The 14,669-nt window shown below is 38.1% G+C and overlaps 1 protein-coding gene across 3 annotated transcripts in view; it reads left to right on the forward strand.

Annotated features, from left to right (window-relative positions):
• Window positions 1–14,669, forward strand: part of tjp2a (tight junction protein 2a (zona occludens 2)) — a 67,979-nt gene that overhangs the window by 1,161 nt on the left and 52,149 nt on the right. Inside the window, exon 1 of one of the 3 annotated variants that reach the window (XM_036140017.1) lies at window positions 8,427–8,713. The exons of 1 other annotated variant lie outside the window; for it this stretch is intronic. In XM_036140017.1, coding sequence (XP_035995910.1) covers window positions 8,607–8,713 — 107 coding nt within the window. In that variant the 5' untranslated portion in view covers window positions 8,427–8,606. Of the gene's footprint in view, window positions 1–8,426; window positions 8,714–14,669 lie in introns of those variants that run through there. One more of the 3 variants, XM_036140018.1, reaches the window with a different exon arrangement.

Consider the following 14,669-nt stretch of genomic DNA (forward strand, 5'->3'; position numbering starts at 1 on the left):
GGGAGAGGGTGTCGCTATCTTCCCTTGGTTTTTGGCACTGTAGCTGGATTTAACGGTCCTAAATTCTCACTCCTATAAGTTGTTTTTTTTAAATTATGTTTTATTATTATTCAATTTCCTCTAATTGTTGCCGTACTGCAGGAACAGTTGATGTTCAGTTCTTGTTATTGCGTTTTATTGGCTGTTCTTTAAACATTCTAGACCTTTTAAGTGATGTAAAGTGGAACGTGCGTTGTCCACATCCTGAATGGCCGAATGAGTTCACAGAGAACTTCATGAGCTAAAGTTTAGTTGTTGTTGCTTTCCTAATTACTAAAATTTAACCAGAACTGCTGACTTTGAATTTTCGGTTTTGTGGAAGAAAAATGGTTTTCAAACCTAGCAGGAGAAGGAAAGGAAATTATTACAGTAGGGTTGCACAAGTTTTCCAGAGCCGGTGGTGAGCCATGCATCTTAGAAAAATCCTCCCTCTGTTGTATTTTGGTAGAGGATCAGTCCTTCAGGGAAATTATTAATCTTTCTAGTAGTATTTGTCAAGCATCCCTTTGAACAGATGTAGAAATGCAGTTTTAATCTGTGAATTACTGTGTTGTTTAATTCTGACGAGCCTTTGTAGGTGTTTTATAAAAGACACTTCAAGATGAGTTTAAACACCATTTTAATCCACTTTTAAATCCACTTTGGGTTGTTTACAAAACCCCAGTTCAAGAAAAATGTAATTTCAAGGCGCTTTAACAGACAAACAGGGCAAATTTATATCCATCTGTATAAAAAAAAATTCAGTTCAGAACAAATTTCATTCAACTCAGTTCATTCCAATGTTGTCTAATTATGTAGCCGGATTTGAGTCCAACTGCAGACGGTACAGTCACGTTCAATTGATAAAATGCCAGTTTGTAAGAGGTTATCTATGAAGGGAAACGAAGGAAGATCACACCGACTCGCTGATTCTTCGTCCTGAGCAAGCATGTGGTGACAGTGGAGATGAACAACTCCCTTTAAATGGAACGAAAGCGCCACAAGAACCAGGATCAGGGTGAGCAGCAATCTGCATCAACCAGCAGGGAGTCAAGAGAACAGGAAGGAGACGGAAAGAGAAAAAAACAGAATTGATGCACCGGGAGCACTTTCTATGGGGGAAATCAATAAAATCAGGTTATTGGTTTAAAAAAGCTTTCTGAATGGCGTTAGGATAAAAAGAGTCACAGGAATACCTATAAGGACTAACCCAGAAGTACTCCACCATTGGCTCTGGTCAGGAAAGAGATTCAGCATAACCACTGAGCCAGGAGTACTTTCTATGATGGACTTGAAAAAGAAAGTTTCTTTTTCTGTGTTCTTGGAAAAATAAACATTGTTAATGGAGCATTAACCTTCATTTAATGCCGACTGTTGTAATCACAAGAGTTGGGAGTGGACTGATAATTGCATCTAGGTACTAAGGTGCACATTCAGATTTATTAATTTATTTGCCTTTAAATGAAGCACAGAGAAAAGTAAACAAAACCCTAGTTTTACCCGTTTGTCAGCATTAGTCGCGTCAGGTTTGGAGGGATTGAATTAAGTTTGATAGGAGGTAAAAAATGAAACTCTAAGAGAAGCTCCTCAGTTTAAATAACACTCTGAGGTTATGGGAAGTTAACCCAGCTGACATTTACAGGATGAAAAACTGGAACTGTCCGATTTCTCATTTGTGTGAACACTACCAGTGTTTTTCCTCTCCAGCAGCAACGTAAACATAATTTACACAGATTATATTTAGTTTACATTCACAACCGGGGCTGAGTTGCTTTCTTATTCTTCTCCTTGCATCTGTCACTGCCGAGGAAAAAGCCTGCAGCAGGGAAGGGAGAAACAGCTTTTCTCCGCACGGATGTTTTTATGTTTTTTTTTTTTTGCTCCATGATCCCTGATGATCCACCTGTGCAGAGCATGTGCACGCTCATTCTCCTCCCTGTCAATCTCCCTCCTCTGCTTTCTCGCCGCACGCTCTCGCCACAGATTTGCGGCTGGCGTGTGTCCCTCCGTCTGTCTCGCACATGCACTGCGTTTGGACGTTGCGTAATGGCCTCGGGTCTCGGAAACGCAGCGACACAGAGCCACTACGACACGTGGGGAAGAGGCGAGGGCCGGAGAAACAAACTGCTTATGTAAAGGCATTAAGGAAGACCAGGCGACTCCTGCCACATTTGCTCACCCAGTTAAGGAATTAAAAATGGAAAGTGGTCTCTTGAGTTTGTTAAAGACAGAAAACATCCGGGGACAAAAGGCTTAGCTGCAGGGCTGAGTCACGCTCAGCTGTCTCCTGCAATTAATAAGCGGAGACGTCTTAAAACGAGAAGCTCACGGATGCTTTTATTGTGAAATATGTTCCTTAATGTCCTTATATACCCCGACTAAAACGAGTCGTAATATTTAAGTCGTCTTGGCTATCGTGTCAACATTGTTTTAAGTTTTACACTATATCCCTTCTGCTAATGCTGTGACAATGATTGTCCAGTCATAATAATAAAAAAAGTTTTGGTACATAGGCTTAACTTATTATCTGGACTACATGTCACACTTTTTTTTTTAATCAGAGTTTGGCTGGCCCAGGTGTGTGACTTGTATATAAAAATAAATTTTTCACGTTTTTAAACATTAATTCACACTGACTAACGTGAACCAAGGAGTAAACGTTGCCGTTTTCAGCCATTTGAGGGTTGTGACAGCTACACTGCAAAAAGGGAACTAAAAATAAGTAAAAATTTCTTGAAATTCGTGTATTTTTCCTTGATTTGAGCAGGTAGATAAGACTATTTGCCAGTAGAATGAGATTTTTGCACTTAAAGCAGGAACAATTCATCTCTAAAATAACATAATTAGACATCCTGCACATGAAATAAGACGATGAAGATGAATTGTTCTTATTTTAAGTGCAAAAATCTTATTCCATTGGCAAATAGTCTTATTTACCTGCTCTAATCAAGGAAAATTACAATATTTCAAGAAAATTTCACTCACTTTTAGTTCTGTTTTTGCAGTGTACATGCTACTTCTGTACCACTGATTTTTTTTAATTTTTATTTTTTTACTAAAATATTACCGTGACGTGCGCATTGGAGTCACTGGCTTGTGTTAATTTGGACTATTCAGCATCCTGGGTATGTTCTTTATGCTATTTTACCGCTGAATTTGTTACGCTAACATACCATACACCCACATATTCAGCCTGTTGTGCTATTATATAGATTAATTGCTTAACTTTCAAAATTTAACATCTGTTCTTGGACTTTTTGTGAAATAAATGTCAAAGTTAATGTGACTTAATCTGGTGTGACTTATGTTTCTTTCCTCTTCATGACACATACTTTTGACTGATGGGACTTTTACTCTGGGGCAATTTATAGTCCCGAGGAAAAAGTAATTTGAATTATACAATAAACACCCACTGAATGTAGTTGTAGTTTTCGGAACACCTCGCCCCAAATATTTTTTTTCTACTTGTGCTCTGTAAAGGATAACGCAGTATAACAAGCTAACATTAGCATGCTAATTATTGTTGTCTGCTGTGTTAGCTAGCCTGGCTGCTTGACAGATATTGCACTGCTAAAAGGTAACTAAAAGTAAGTAAACTCTTATTAAAATTAGTGTATTTGTTCTTGATAGGAGCAGGTAAATAAGATTATCAGTCAATGGAATAAGATTTTATGACTTAAAATAGGTACAATTCATTTAAAGCATCTTATTTCAAGTGCAGTATATCTCTTTTTCTTATTTTAGGAGTCAAAACACCCATTCCATTGGCAAATAATCTTATTTACTTGCTCAAATCAAGGACAAATACACTAATTTCAATAAGATGTTACTTACATTTCATTCCCTTTTTGCAGTGTGCCAGCAATGGTTTTTAAAAGGCGTTCCTTTAATAGCGGCGCTGGATAGCACCTCGGGATGCTTGGTGACGCAGCTGGTAGTGGTGTAGCTTTGCAGCAAGAAGGTCCCAGGTTGAATCTAGGCCACGCCTTTTTCTGCGTGGAGTTTACGTGTTCTCCCTGTACACCTGTGGGTTCTCTCCAGGTGCAGAGCTCGGCTAAAAAGTAGGAAAAACTCAGGGTTTGCCCAAACAACTCTGCTCGGTAGCAGGGTTGTTACACGGAGTAATTTGTTGTCATAATTCGACTCAGGGTAGCGGCTTCTGAGCTTTCTGAAACAGAAAAGCCAGGATATGCAGGAATTTACCCCAGAAATTACTCTGGATATCCACTAACTCTAAGAAGCTTCCCTTTCTAAGAAGCAGCATTTAGTTCCTATGCTCCAATTATCTGGAACAAACTTCCAGAAAACTGTAAAGATGTGGAAAACCTTAGTTCCTTTAAATCAAGATTAAAAACACATTTGTTTAAAATTGCCTTCAACTGTCCTAGTTAACTGAATCACCACTTTTTTGTTCTATTTTCTATCTATATTTTATTCCTACTTGCTTTTATTCTGTTTTATTTTGCTATATTTAAATCATGTAAAGCACTTTGCATTGTCTTTGTACTGAATTGTGCTATAAATTTGCCTTGCCTTGCCTTGCCTTTCTATGCTGAAGAAAACTATTCCCGCATGTTGCTGCTGCTACCACCATGTTGCCCTTTCAGCATGGTGTGGTGAAGGTGAGGATGAGTTTGGGTGTCACCTGAGCAGAGCACCTTCTTCCACGTCTTCTAATCACTGTTCCAGGGCGAGTTCGCTTGTTCTATCTCATAATATCCCAAAAATATGTAATAAAAGTTTGTTTTTTTTGTGACAGTGGATGAAGTTTTTGGACAAAAGAAGTTCCTTCTACATATCAGGTCTGCTGCCTTGGTGCAACATCGGTGCTAAGATAACTCTGGTACTGCTGTTACAAGCAGAAGACACAAAACTGGATACTCGGAAAAATCAAATGTTCTACATTCCCAGAAATGTCTTCCAAAGCGATCTTGTTATTCCCACGTCTCCTCCCTGTGCTGCTGGTATCGCTCCCTCCCCCATGCAGGATTCTTTAGTTTTTTTTCCCTCAGTGCAGCTCTCATGGCACGACCATCCAAATCCATAATCCAGAGGCACGAAGATTAATATTTTATTATTTGAAACCCCTCCGGACGTGCCTATCTGCTGCCGTCTGGTGACTGGGGGCATAGAGAGACGGTGAATTTCAATCTGGCTCTGCAGACCTTTTGTCAGCAGTGCAGGAGATGATACAGAAGTTTCCTTTTCAACAAGTGATACTTGCAAAAGGTTTATCTAGAAAAAAAAAGATAAGCTTGCATGAAGGGCGAGATAATAAAATGACTCTTTGTGTTACGCTTTGTGGTGAAAGTGATGAAAACATCAGGCTGAAAATCCGGTCACTCTCTGTCCTGTTCGGCCAGCGATCTTTTACTTGCTCAAAGTGGTACAAAAAAACTCTTTATGAAAGTCGTGGCTCGTAGTTCTCTGATGAAATTGCTCCAGGATTACTTGTGGCTGTTTGCTGTGTGGAAGTGAGTTGTGCAAGTAACAGGAAACTGACAGGAAACTAGGCCGGGTCTATTAAGTATTCCATTTATTATGCAGAAGGACCAGCAAGCAAACTTGGGTTTGTTGTTTAGCTGAATTTATTTAACTTTGATCTGTTTTATCTTGGCTTGGATTATTTTAGTCTATCTTATTTTAGCTTAGCTCATCTTAGCTTAACTTGATTTAGCATATTCTTGCTCATCTTGTATTATTTAAACCATTGTGTGCAGGTCTGGGGAGGGGGATGGTCAGGCTCCACCCTGGACATGCCGCCGGTCCATCACAGGGCAGGACAAACAAGCATGCACACACACTGATACCAAAGGGCAATTTAGGGAGACCAATTAATCAACAGTCAGGTTTTTGGACAGCGGGAGGAACCCGGAGACAATCCACACATCCACATCCAGATTCCATGCAGAAATACCCCAGGCTGGGTTTTGAACCCAGGACCTTGCTGCAAGTGTCCAATTTAGCATACCTCATTTTAGCCTATCTTTCCTTTAACGTATAGCTTACTTTAGCTTACCTTATTTTATCATAGTTCATTCTAGTTTTGCTTAGTTTATGTTAATCTAGCTGGCATATATTTTATTTAGGTTATGATTTATTTTAGCTTCTCTCATATTAACTTAACTTGCTTTACTATGTTTTTATTTTACCTTTGCCTATCATGGGTTAGCATATTTTTATCTTATCTAATTTTATCTTATTTTATTTTAACTCGGTTTTATTTTTTTAGGTTATGGTGGCTTATTTTTGCTTATCTCTTATGCTTTTCTACCTCTATATGTTTATCTAACTTTAGCCTTTAGTGAGTTACCACATTTTACCTTCAACTTCATTTTAGCTGATCTTATTTTAGCTTTATTTTATCTTAACTTGCTGGATTTGACTTATCTTAGCTTTCCTCATTTGAGCATATCTTAGTTTCAATTTACCTGCAAGGTTATAAAAGGTAAAGCTGTCGTTCATACCTTCTTTTTTTTTCTTCTAAGATCTTATTAAATCTACCAAGAAACTAGCAAGTGACTATAATCAACACATTATGGCCCCTGATTGGTCGTCACTGATGATTTTATTGTAAAATCCTTTTTAAAATGCACAATTATTGTGAAAGCTATTTAATTTTTTTTTCTTTGCAGAAAAGCAGAAATTGGCTTTTCTATATTGTCAAATGGGTAGCTGGGATTTGCATTTATTTTTTTTTAGCAATCCACTGATGATGTTTGGATCACTGAGCAGAGCTATGAGTGAATCATGCTGGCTTTCCACCCTCCTTCCAAAAAAGGACATTTAGGGTGGGGACAAAGCCATTACAAATTCCTACACCAGAGCTTGATGAAATTAGCGGATCTGTCCCTGCTGTACACACCTGAATCATTCACTGCTGAGCGACGGCAGCTTTAACACGTGTAGTAGCATTCACTCAGCTGTCTGCCAGACATTGATGTATCAGAGACCTCGTTTCTTGTGTTATATCCGGGATACCTGCAGGAAAAATGTGCTAAAAATTCTCCTGGTGGCTGCGAAGGAAACAAATATCCAAGAACTGGGTTAAGAACGAAGCACCAACAGAAAATATCCTAACAATGGAAAAGCTCACCTACAAGCTTCACATGAAAGAAGAAAAATTTGCAAAAGACTGTGGGGGGGGGATGGATATCATATAAAACAAAACAAGGCTTGTAATTAAGTTTGACGGATGGAAAACTCACTCCCACACTGCAAAAAGGGAACTAAAAATAAGTAAAAATTTCTTGAAATTTATTTATAATTATTAATGAGATACATAAAACATCACATTTGACAAATCAATTATTATTTCCTGTTTTTTGTTCTTTGCCATTTTACATTATGCAATTTAACAAAAGTGAAAATGGATTGAAAACAAAGAAAAGAAAATTCAATTAATGTGGAATTGAACATTAACGAACAACACAGCCTGTGCACTGCAAAAACAGAGCAAAAAGTGAGTGAAATTTTCTTGAAATCATTGTATTTTTCCTTGATTTGAGCAGGTAGATAAGACTATTTGCCAATAGAATGAGATTTTTGCACTTAAAGCAAGAACAATTCATCTCTAAAATAACATAATTAGACATCCTGCACTTGAAATAAGACGATGGAGATGAATTGTTCCTATTTTAAGTGCAAAAATCTTATTCCATTGGCAAATAGTCTTATTTACCTGCTCTAATCAAGGAAAATTACAATGATTTCAAGAAAATTTCACTTACTTTTAGTTCTGTTTTTGCAGTGACACAGGCTGTGTTGTTCGTTAATGTTCAATTCCACATTAATTTAATTTTCTTTTTTTGTTTTCAATCCATTTTCACTTTTGTTAAATTGCATAACGTAAAATGGCAAAGAACAAAAAACAGGAAATAATAATTGATTTGTCAAATGTGATGTTTTATGTATCTCATTAATAACTATAAATGTACATTAGAAAAACATGAGGCAGTAGTGGTTCAGTCATTAGTGGTCCTCCAAATGGGGTTAGCCGTGGTGATGGAGGGGGCGTGTCTGGCTGTGGAAGTGGCGAGAAGACTAAGCCTTGATGGGGGGGGGGGGGGATTAAAGGAGGGAGGGGGTGGGGAGCCTCCACCATCCGTCAGGGCTTAGTACCACAATTATCCCAGCAGCTGCAGCTCTGACAGCAGCGGGCGACGGTGGCGGCGGAATCGGCATTTTCATTAGTGTAATGCCCAGAGACGTTCCAGAATTATGTAAGAGTGACGTGCCGCCGTGCCGCCTCCCAGCGACAGCGTGGCCGTTTGTTTTCCTTTTCATCCTCCCCGCGCTCACAGGAGCCAAAAGGACATCTGGTCCGAGTCGAGCTCGGGAGCGGGTCTCGTAAGTGGCCGTGGCGCCGGCGGGGGGTGTGTGAGGAGGAGGAGGGGGGGAGAGGAGAGGAGAGGAGATGTCGCCGACCTGTGCGCTGGATAAGGCTTGTTGCCATGGAGAGGCGGATGCTGTAAAGGAAACGGAGACGGAGCGTCCGATGAGTCAGACGGAGATGAGAGGACGTTGTGGAGATGAAAGCGCGACGGTCTGAGGGATGTTAGAGGAGACATAAAAAAAAAAAAACAAAGATGAAGTTTAAGAAGTTCATCACGATCATGCAAGCGGCGATGGGGGTTGTTCCCCTGAACAAACGGGAGCTCCTGCCCCCCGGACGGAAGCTGTGGAGACCCCCGGGGTGAGTTGGCTCTCCATCAGCAGGCGCAGACCTCCATGCATGAGACTGATGCGCTCTTTCTGTTACGTCTTCCTGCATCCCGACATTAGAAGGAGATGGAGCACTTTTTTTTTTCTGTTTTTTTACGTTGAGTAAATCCAGGAAGGAACAGGTGGATTCTGAAAGAACGCGCCGGTGTGCCTTTAAGATTTCAGTTAATGGGTCATTACACCAAAACAGTCTTCACTTTTTTTTTTTATTATCATTAAATCAGACGTGTAGAAGGAGTTTTAATGTCTCTGAATGTTGAAAACGATCACACCAGCGCCAATAATAGTCTTAGATATCAAAGTAAAACAGCTATATTAATCAATATGTCAGCCTTAGTGGCAAAAACAAAGCTTAAATATTTACTGTGATGCTCATAAACCTTAATACCATAAAACTTCTAATCAGAAATGTGCTCTTAAATAAAAGTATGCTGCAAACGTGGCCAGACTTATAGTTAAAGGTTTTTATAATTCAAAACTTTAGCCAGAAAGTTTAATGGAATCAGTATTTTGTCTAAGTATCTGATTGGTTATTTTTGCCTTGTTTTGTGTCTTTTTTTTGTGTAAATTTTAGTTTCTTGTGCACGTTTCACAATAAAAACCAGACTTTGTTGTTCCAGTGTTGATTCTGTAGCTTGAGGGAAGCAGCAGGAGGAAATGTTAAATCTCTGCATCTTCCTTTTGGTCATTTTTTTACCCCCCCCTTTGACCTCCAAAGGAAACCTTGTGTGATAATCGGATATTATGAAGCGGAGGCCACAATGAGACGGGAAAAGGTCGCAGTGTTGCAGAGAGTTGGGTTCTTCGCTCTGTTCAGCCTCTTGCTGTGTTTGGAGGCTGATGATCGGAGCGGGACTGGAAATGTTGTTGCATTAGGGATGAGGATTGCTTTAAATGCCGCAGCTGTCAAGAGTCGTTGGAGGATAGCTCGGTGCATCTGATGCTTAAAAGCATTTTTTTTTTATTACAGCATGTAGGCAGCTCTCATTGTGGCGGACTCTTTCAGGTCATTTCTGTTGGTCTCAAAAGGTTCACACTTGGCTCTTTTTTTTTTTCTTGTTATATGTCTGCGCTTGCAGCTTTATTTGGGTGGAACAAATGGAGACAAAATGTCAGGACGACTGACCTTTTGCTGCTTGTGATTTATTTATTTTTTTATGTATTTTTTGCAGCATTCTGAGGATCCAGAAGGGAAAATATTATCAATGTTTCGTCAAAAATGTCCGAAAATCTTCAGCCTTTGTGTTCAGGTCTCTGTAGTATCGGGCTATTTGTGCACTGCTGAATATGAAATGAATTAAAAAAATTAAGATCCTTACAAGAGAGAACTTCTTTATATAGTTTACAAAATGCCTACATTTATTTATTTTTTTTGGCGGGTTGCTCTTGAAAATGATGCTTTGGCTGAGCCCCATTTCCTTGGGCCAACCCAACACTTGGCTACTTTTTAACTCTTAATTCAAAGTTTAAATGTTCTATTGGTTCTAGTGCTGAATCTGTGCCAGAACCAGTTCTTGTGCAGTTCTGTGAGGATGAAGCGAAGTCCTCAACATCACTTAAAGCATAATGCCCAGTAAATGTTAAACGGGTTCAGAAGGGAAGCTCAGTCTTGTCGGTAAACGGCACCGTTCCACCTCATTCTGTGGCTCCCAAGGCATCGTTGCTATTTCATACTTTGATGCCATGAGGACCCTGAGATTTCCAAACCAGACGCCCTTATCTCCACAACCAGGCTTTGAGATTCTGGGCCTACAACCTTTACAGTCTAAGTAGTCATTTTGCCTACAGTCCACTTGAATTAAACTCATTCAGAGCTGCAAATGTTGCCTGGCCTTTAGAAAAAAGATGTTATAATTTTTGATATTTTCTACTGTAGGAAATATGTTGTCATAGTTAAAGAAACACCCTTCTATGTCTATTTTGAGGTTTAAAAAAAGAGGATGGGCGAGATGTTCATATTTATGGATAATGATGTAAAAAATCATAGTTTCCAACATAATGAAAAAACACTGATTTAAAATTAAATATTACTGGCACTTATAGCATCATTCTGTTGTGAAGATTAAAAGCATTTATTCCAAGAAAAAAACGGCTAAAACCTGCATTTATTATCATTATTACATTTAAATACCATAATAAAAATAGAATTTGTAGCTAAAGTTATTAAGAGCCACTGTGGAAGGTCCAGAGAGCCACATGTTGCAGACCCCTGGTTTAGCTGAATTACCTCCACAGCATCCAGTCAAATTCTTCAGAGTCCTGTTGACTGAATTATTTGATTGGTGTCTGCTTAAACTGAGATACTTCTAACTTTCACCCTGGAGACGGTAATTCCTCCACAGCTGGACAACTCTCACAAGATTCCATGTGGCTTAAAGGGCCCGTCAACCATGTATTCAAGGAAGTAATGGCAGGATTTATTTTATTTTCTTCAAATGTTTTTTTTTTTGTTTAATTTTTTATTTAATTTTTTTTTTTTTATTCTATATTTTTTTAAATATTTTTTTTAAATAAAAAAATAATAAAATTAAATTCAATTTAAAAAATGGCAGGATTTTTTAATTTTTTTCAAAAATATTTTTTGTTTAATTTTTTATCATTTAATTTTTTTTAGAATTGTATATATTTTTTATATTTTTAAAATGCAAAAATAATAAAATTAAATTAAAAAAGGCAGGATTTATTAATTTTTTTCAAATATATTTTTTGTTTAATTTTTTAATTTACATTCTTTAGAATTGTATATATTTTTTTATATTTTTAAAATGCAAAAATAATTAAATTAAATTTAAAAAATGGCAGGATTTATTAACGTGAAACAAATACTAGCAGCGTAACGGCACAAGTTTGGCTGTTGTGATTGTATCGTAACCCCCCTGACATATTTATAATGTAAAAACGTTTAATTTAATCATCCTATTTGCAAAGATTAGACTAAAATTAAGCAGGCACTGTGATGTTTTATGTTGCTGTCTAAACGTCACCAAAACACTGGGAATCCCCCACCAACCCTTAGTATCAGCAGCACAGAGACACGGTTACGGATCCAGAGGAGGACCAAGATGGAGTTGCCCAGAAATATATCAGCGGCTCTCTTCCTGAAACCCGGCTGCGTTTGTTCCAAAATCAGGTTGTTTGGCCGTTCTTGGAAATCCCAGACCCTTCCACGTCATCCTGCTCTGCCCGCTCCAGGCACATCGCCGGCAGCCATCTCCCATTATTCAGAGACTAGTTACCATGGCATCTGTGGCGAGGGAAACGAAAGCTGGATCAGGTTAATGGAGGATGTGTCTGAACATGTACATCACGCTGCAGATTAGGGTTTGTAGTATTTAGTCGTCAGTCCGGGTGGATCTGGTTTCATATGAACCCAAATTAAACATGTGCCTTGTTGTTTTTTAACATCTACATTGTCTTTTGTCCCTAAATCACAGTTATTGAGTTGATATTTGCTAAATCAGTGTATTTTTAGGCAAGCTATCTCCGTAAAATTGCATAATCACTCAAAATCCCCTAACAAGTGTTGATGATGGAGGCTGGTTACTTTAAATAACGCGGGTTTGAAGGGTCAAACTCCATCTTGGACCTTCTAAAAATGGACGCTCTGGGTCTGTTGAAGGCCTGGGTGTTTTTTTTTTAAACCCTGCAGACTTCGGGGTGAAGAGTTGACAGTTTGACAGCACGGCCGCAGAGACTTTCCATCTAAATATTTCAGACATCTCGTTAAAAATTTAAAGGTTAGGACCACAGCGGCTTTGGTCACAACGGCTTTATAAAAACCTGTTAATGGGATCCTGTTTGTATTCAAGGAGAGATTTTTTTTTTAATTCCTTTTCACACATTTTTGTAAATGGTTTGTCTATGTGTGTAAAAAAACAAAAAAAAAACAATTCATGTATTAAATCTATTCACAGTATTGGGCTCACAAGAAATAACTGATTCTTTTTTTTTTTTTTTAGATTTTTAACATTTTAAAAAAAACATGCAACATGGTGTTGGTGCCATTTATTGACTCTCCGAGTAACGATGTTGGAAAAGCCTTAATTAAGATGGCATAATCAAACAATTTAAAACAATTATTGTAACAGTTTTAACTTTTAATTAGAATCTACTGCTTAAAATGTTCGGGTGCTTCAAGACACTAATGGTGCATGCAGTCCTAACAATGTTCCCAGATGCCTTTGGAAGGAAAAACGGCACAGGTCCTCCAGCATACTTAAAGAAGCAATAATTAAGATATTTACTTTAAAATCAACCTAAATTATTCTCATTTCTCAACCATAACGGAAGTAACATTCCCTATAAACTATCAGTCCTCACCATCAACAACGTCTTGGTCACGTTTTTCTCCTTTCAAACCTGGAAGTACGGTCTGGAACTACTTGGGTTCAGAGTGGAGCCCGTGTTTACTTCCTGGTTCCTGAGCCAATCATATGAGAGTTCCCAGGGTTCCCAACACAGAGCGCAACATTTGATATTTTATCTGTGGCAAAAGAGCAGCAGCCTGCTATCATTGAAGCCAGTAAGAGAAGCGGACCAGAAATGGAACAGAATAAAACATCATAAACCCGTCCTGAGGAAGTAAAAATTCAGTGGGGCTTCACAGCAGCAATGGACTATTGAGAAATGTCTGCTGCTCTCCATGAAGGCGTTGTTTACGCTGAAATAACGGAACTAAGAATAAGTAAAATGTTATTAAAGTGAGTGTATGTGCCCTTGATTTGAGCAGGTAAATAACATGATCTGCCAACGGAATAAGATTTTTTTGCATTTAAAATAGGAACAACTCATCTCCATCATCGTATTTCAAGTGCAGCATGTCTAATTATCTTATTTTAGGGGTCAAAATACTCATTCCATTGGCAGATAATATTATTTACCTAATCAAATCTAGGACAAAAACACAAATTTTAAGAACATTGACTTACTTTTAGCTCCATTTTTGCGGTGTGTGTGTTGTTCCTATTTGCTACACTAGGTGCAGAGGTGGGTAGAGTAGCCAAAAATTGTACTTAAGTAAGAGTAGCACTACTAAAACATAATTTTACTCAATAGTAAAAAGTTGTCAGCCAAGAAATTACTCAGGAGTAAAAAAGTATTCGGTAAGAAGGCTGCTCAAGTTCTGAGTAACAAATCATGACAGCTGATGATTTAGTATTTAAAAATAATGTATTCGGCCACACAAAAATGTAAAGTTATGTGCACATTTTTGCATTTTAAAGACAAAAGAAACCCTTTTCTAAATCATTTTGAACATTAAAGCAATACTAACAGCCGTTAATGTATATACAGCATGTTAGAACAGTACAAAGCTTCCAGTGACAATATCTACTGTTTACTGTAAGTTCATCTGACCTCCAAATGGATCAATGAGCTCAGCAGATATTAAAATAACATTAAAATAACAAAGCTTGTGTACAAATAAGAAGTCTCACTTTAACAAACTCTAGGTTTTTGTCTCTCTGGTGCATTTATTTAAAACAAGTCTGTTATTTATTCGTGAAGTTACACACAGCAGGTGGAATAGCCAGAAACTTTAGTCAAGTAAGAGCAGCGATACTTGAGTAATAATTACTCAAAAGTAAAAAGTACAGTGCAGTAAAACTACTCCTAAAGGTACATTTTGCTCAAAGTTATTTAAGTAAATGTAACTAGTTATTTCCCAGCTCAGACTAGGGGTCAGTATTACTTATTGCTCCTTTAAGTGTGCTGAAGGTGCTTTCCTACACACTTTTTCACCTGAAACTCACCTGGAGGATTTGTCCCAGCAGCATTTGAACCAGAGACTCCAAGATTTCACTCTTAACCACTGTTTAGATCAAAGATTTTTCATTTTTTTCTTGCCTTTCTTACTCTTCTCCTCACCTTGCATGTTGACGAGATAACCTTGGTCCTCATCCAGCCTCGTTAGTTCCAGTTCCAGTTGT

This window comes from Fundulus heteroclitus, chromosome 8 (assembly GCF_011125445.2).
Source record: "Fundulus heteroclitus isolate FHET01 chromosome 8, MU-UCD_Fhet_4.1, whole genome shotgun sequence".
NCBI lineage: Eukaryota > Metazoa > Chordata > Actinopteri > Cyprinodontiformes > Fundulidae > Fundulus > Fundulus heteroclitus.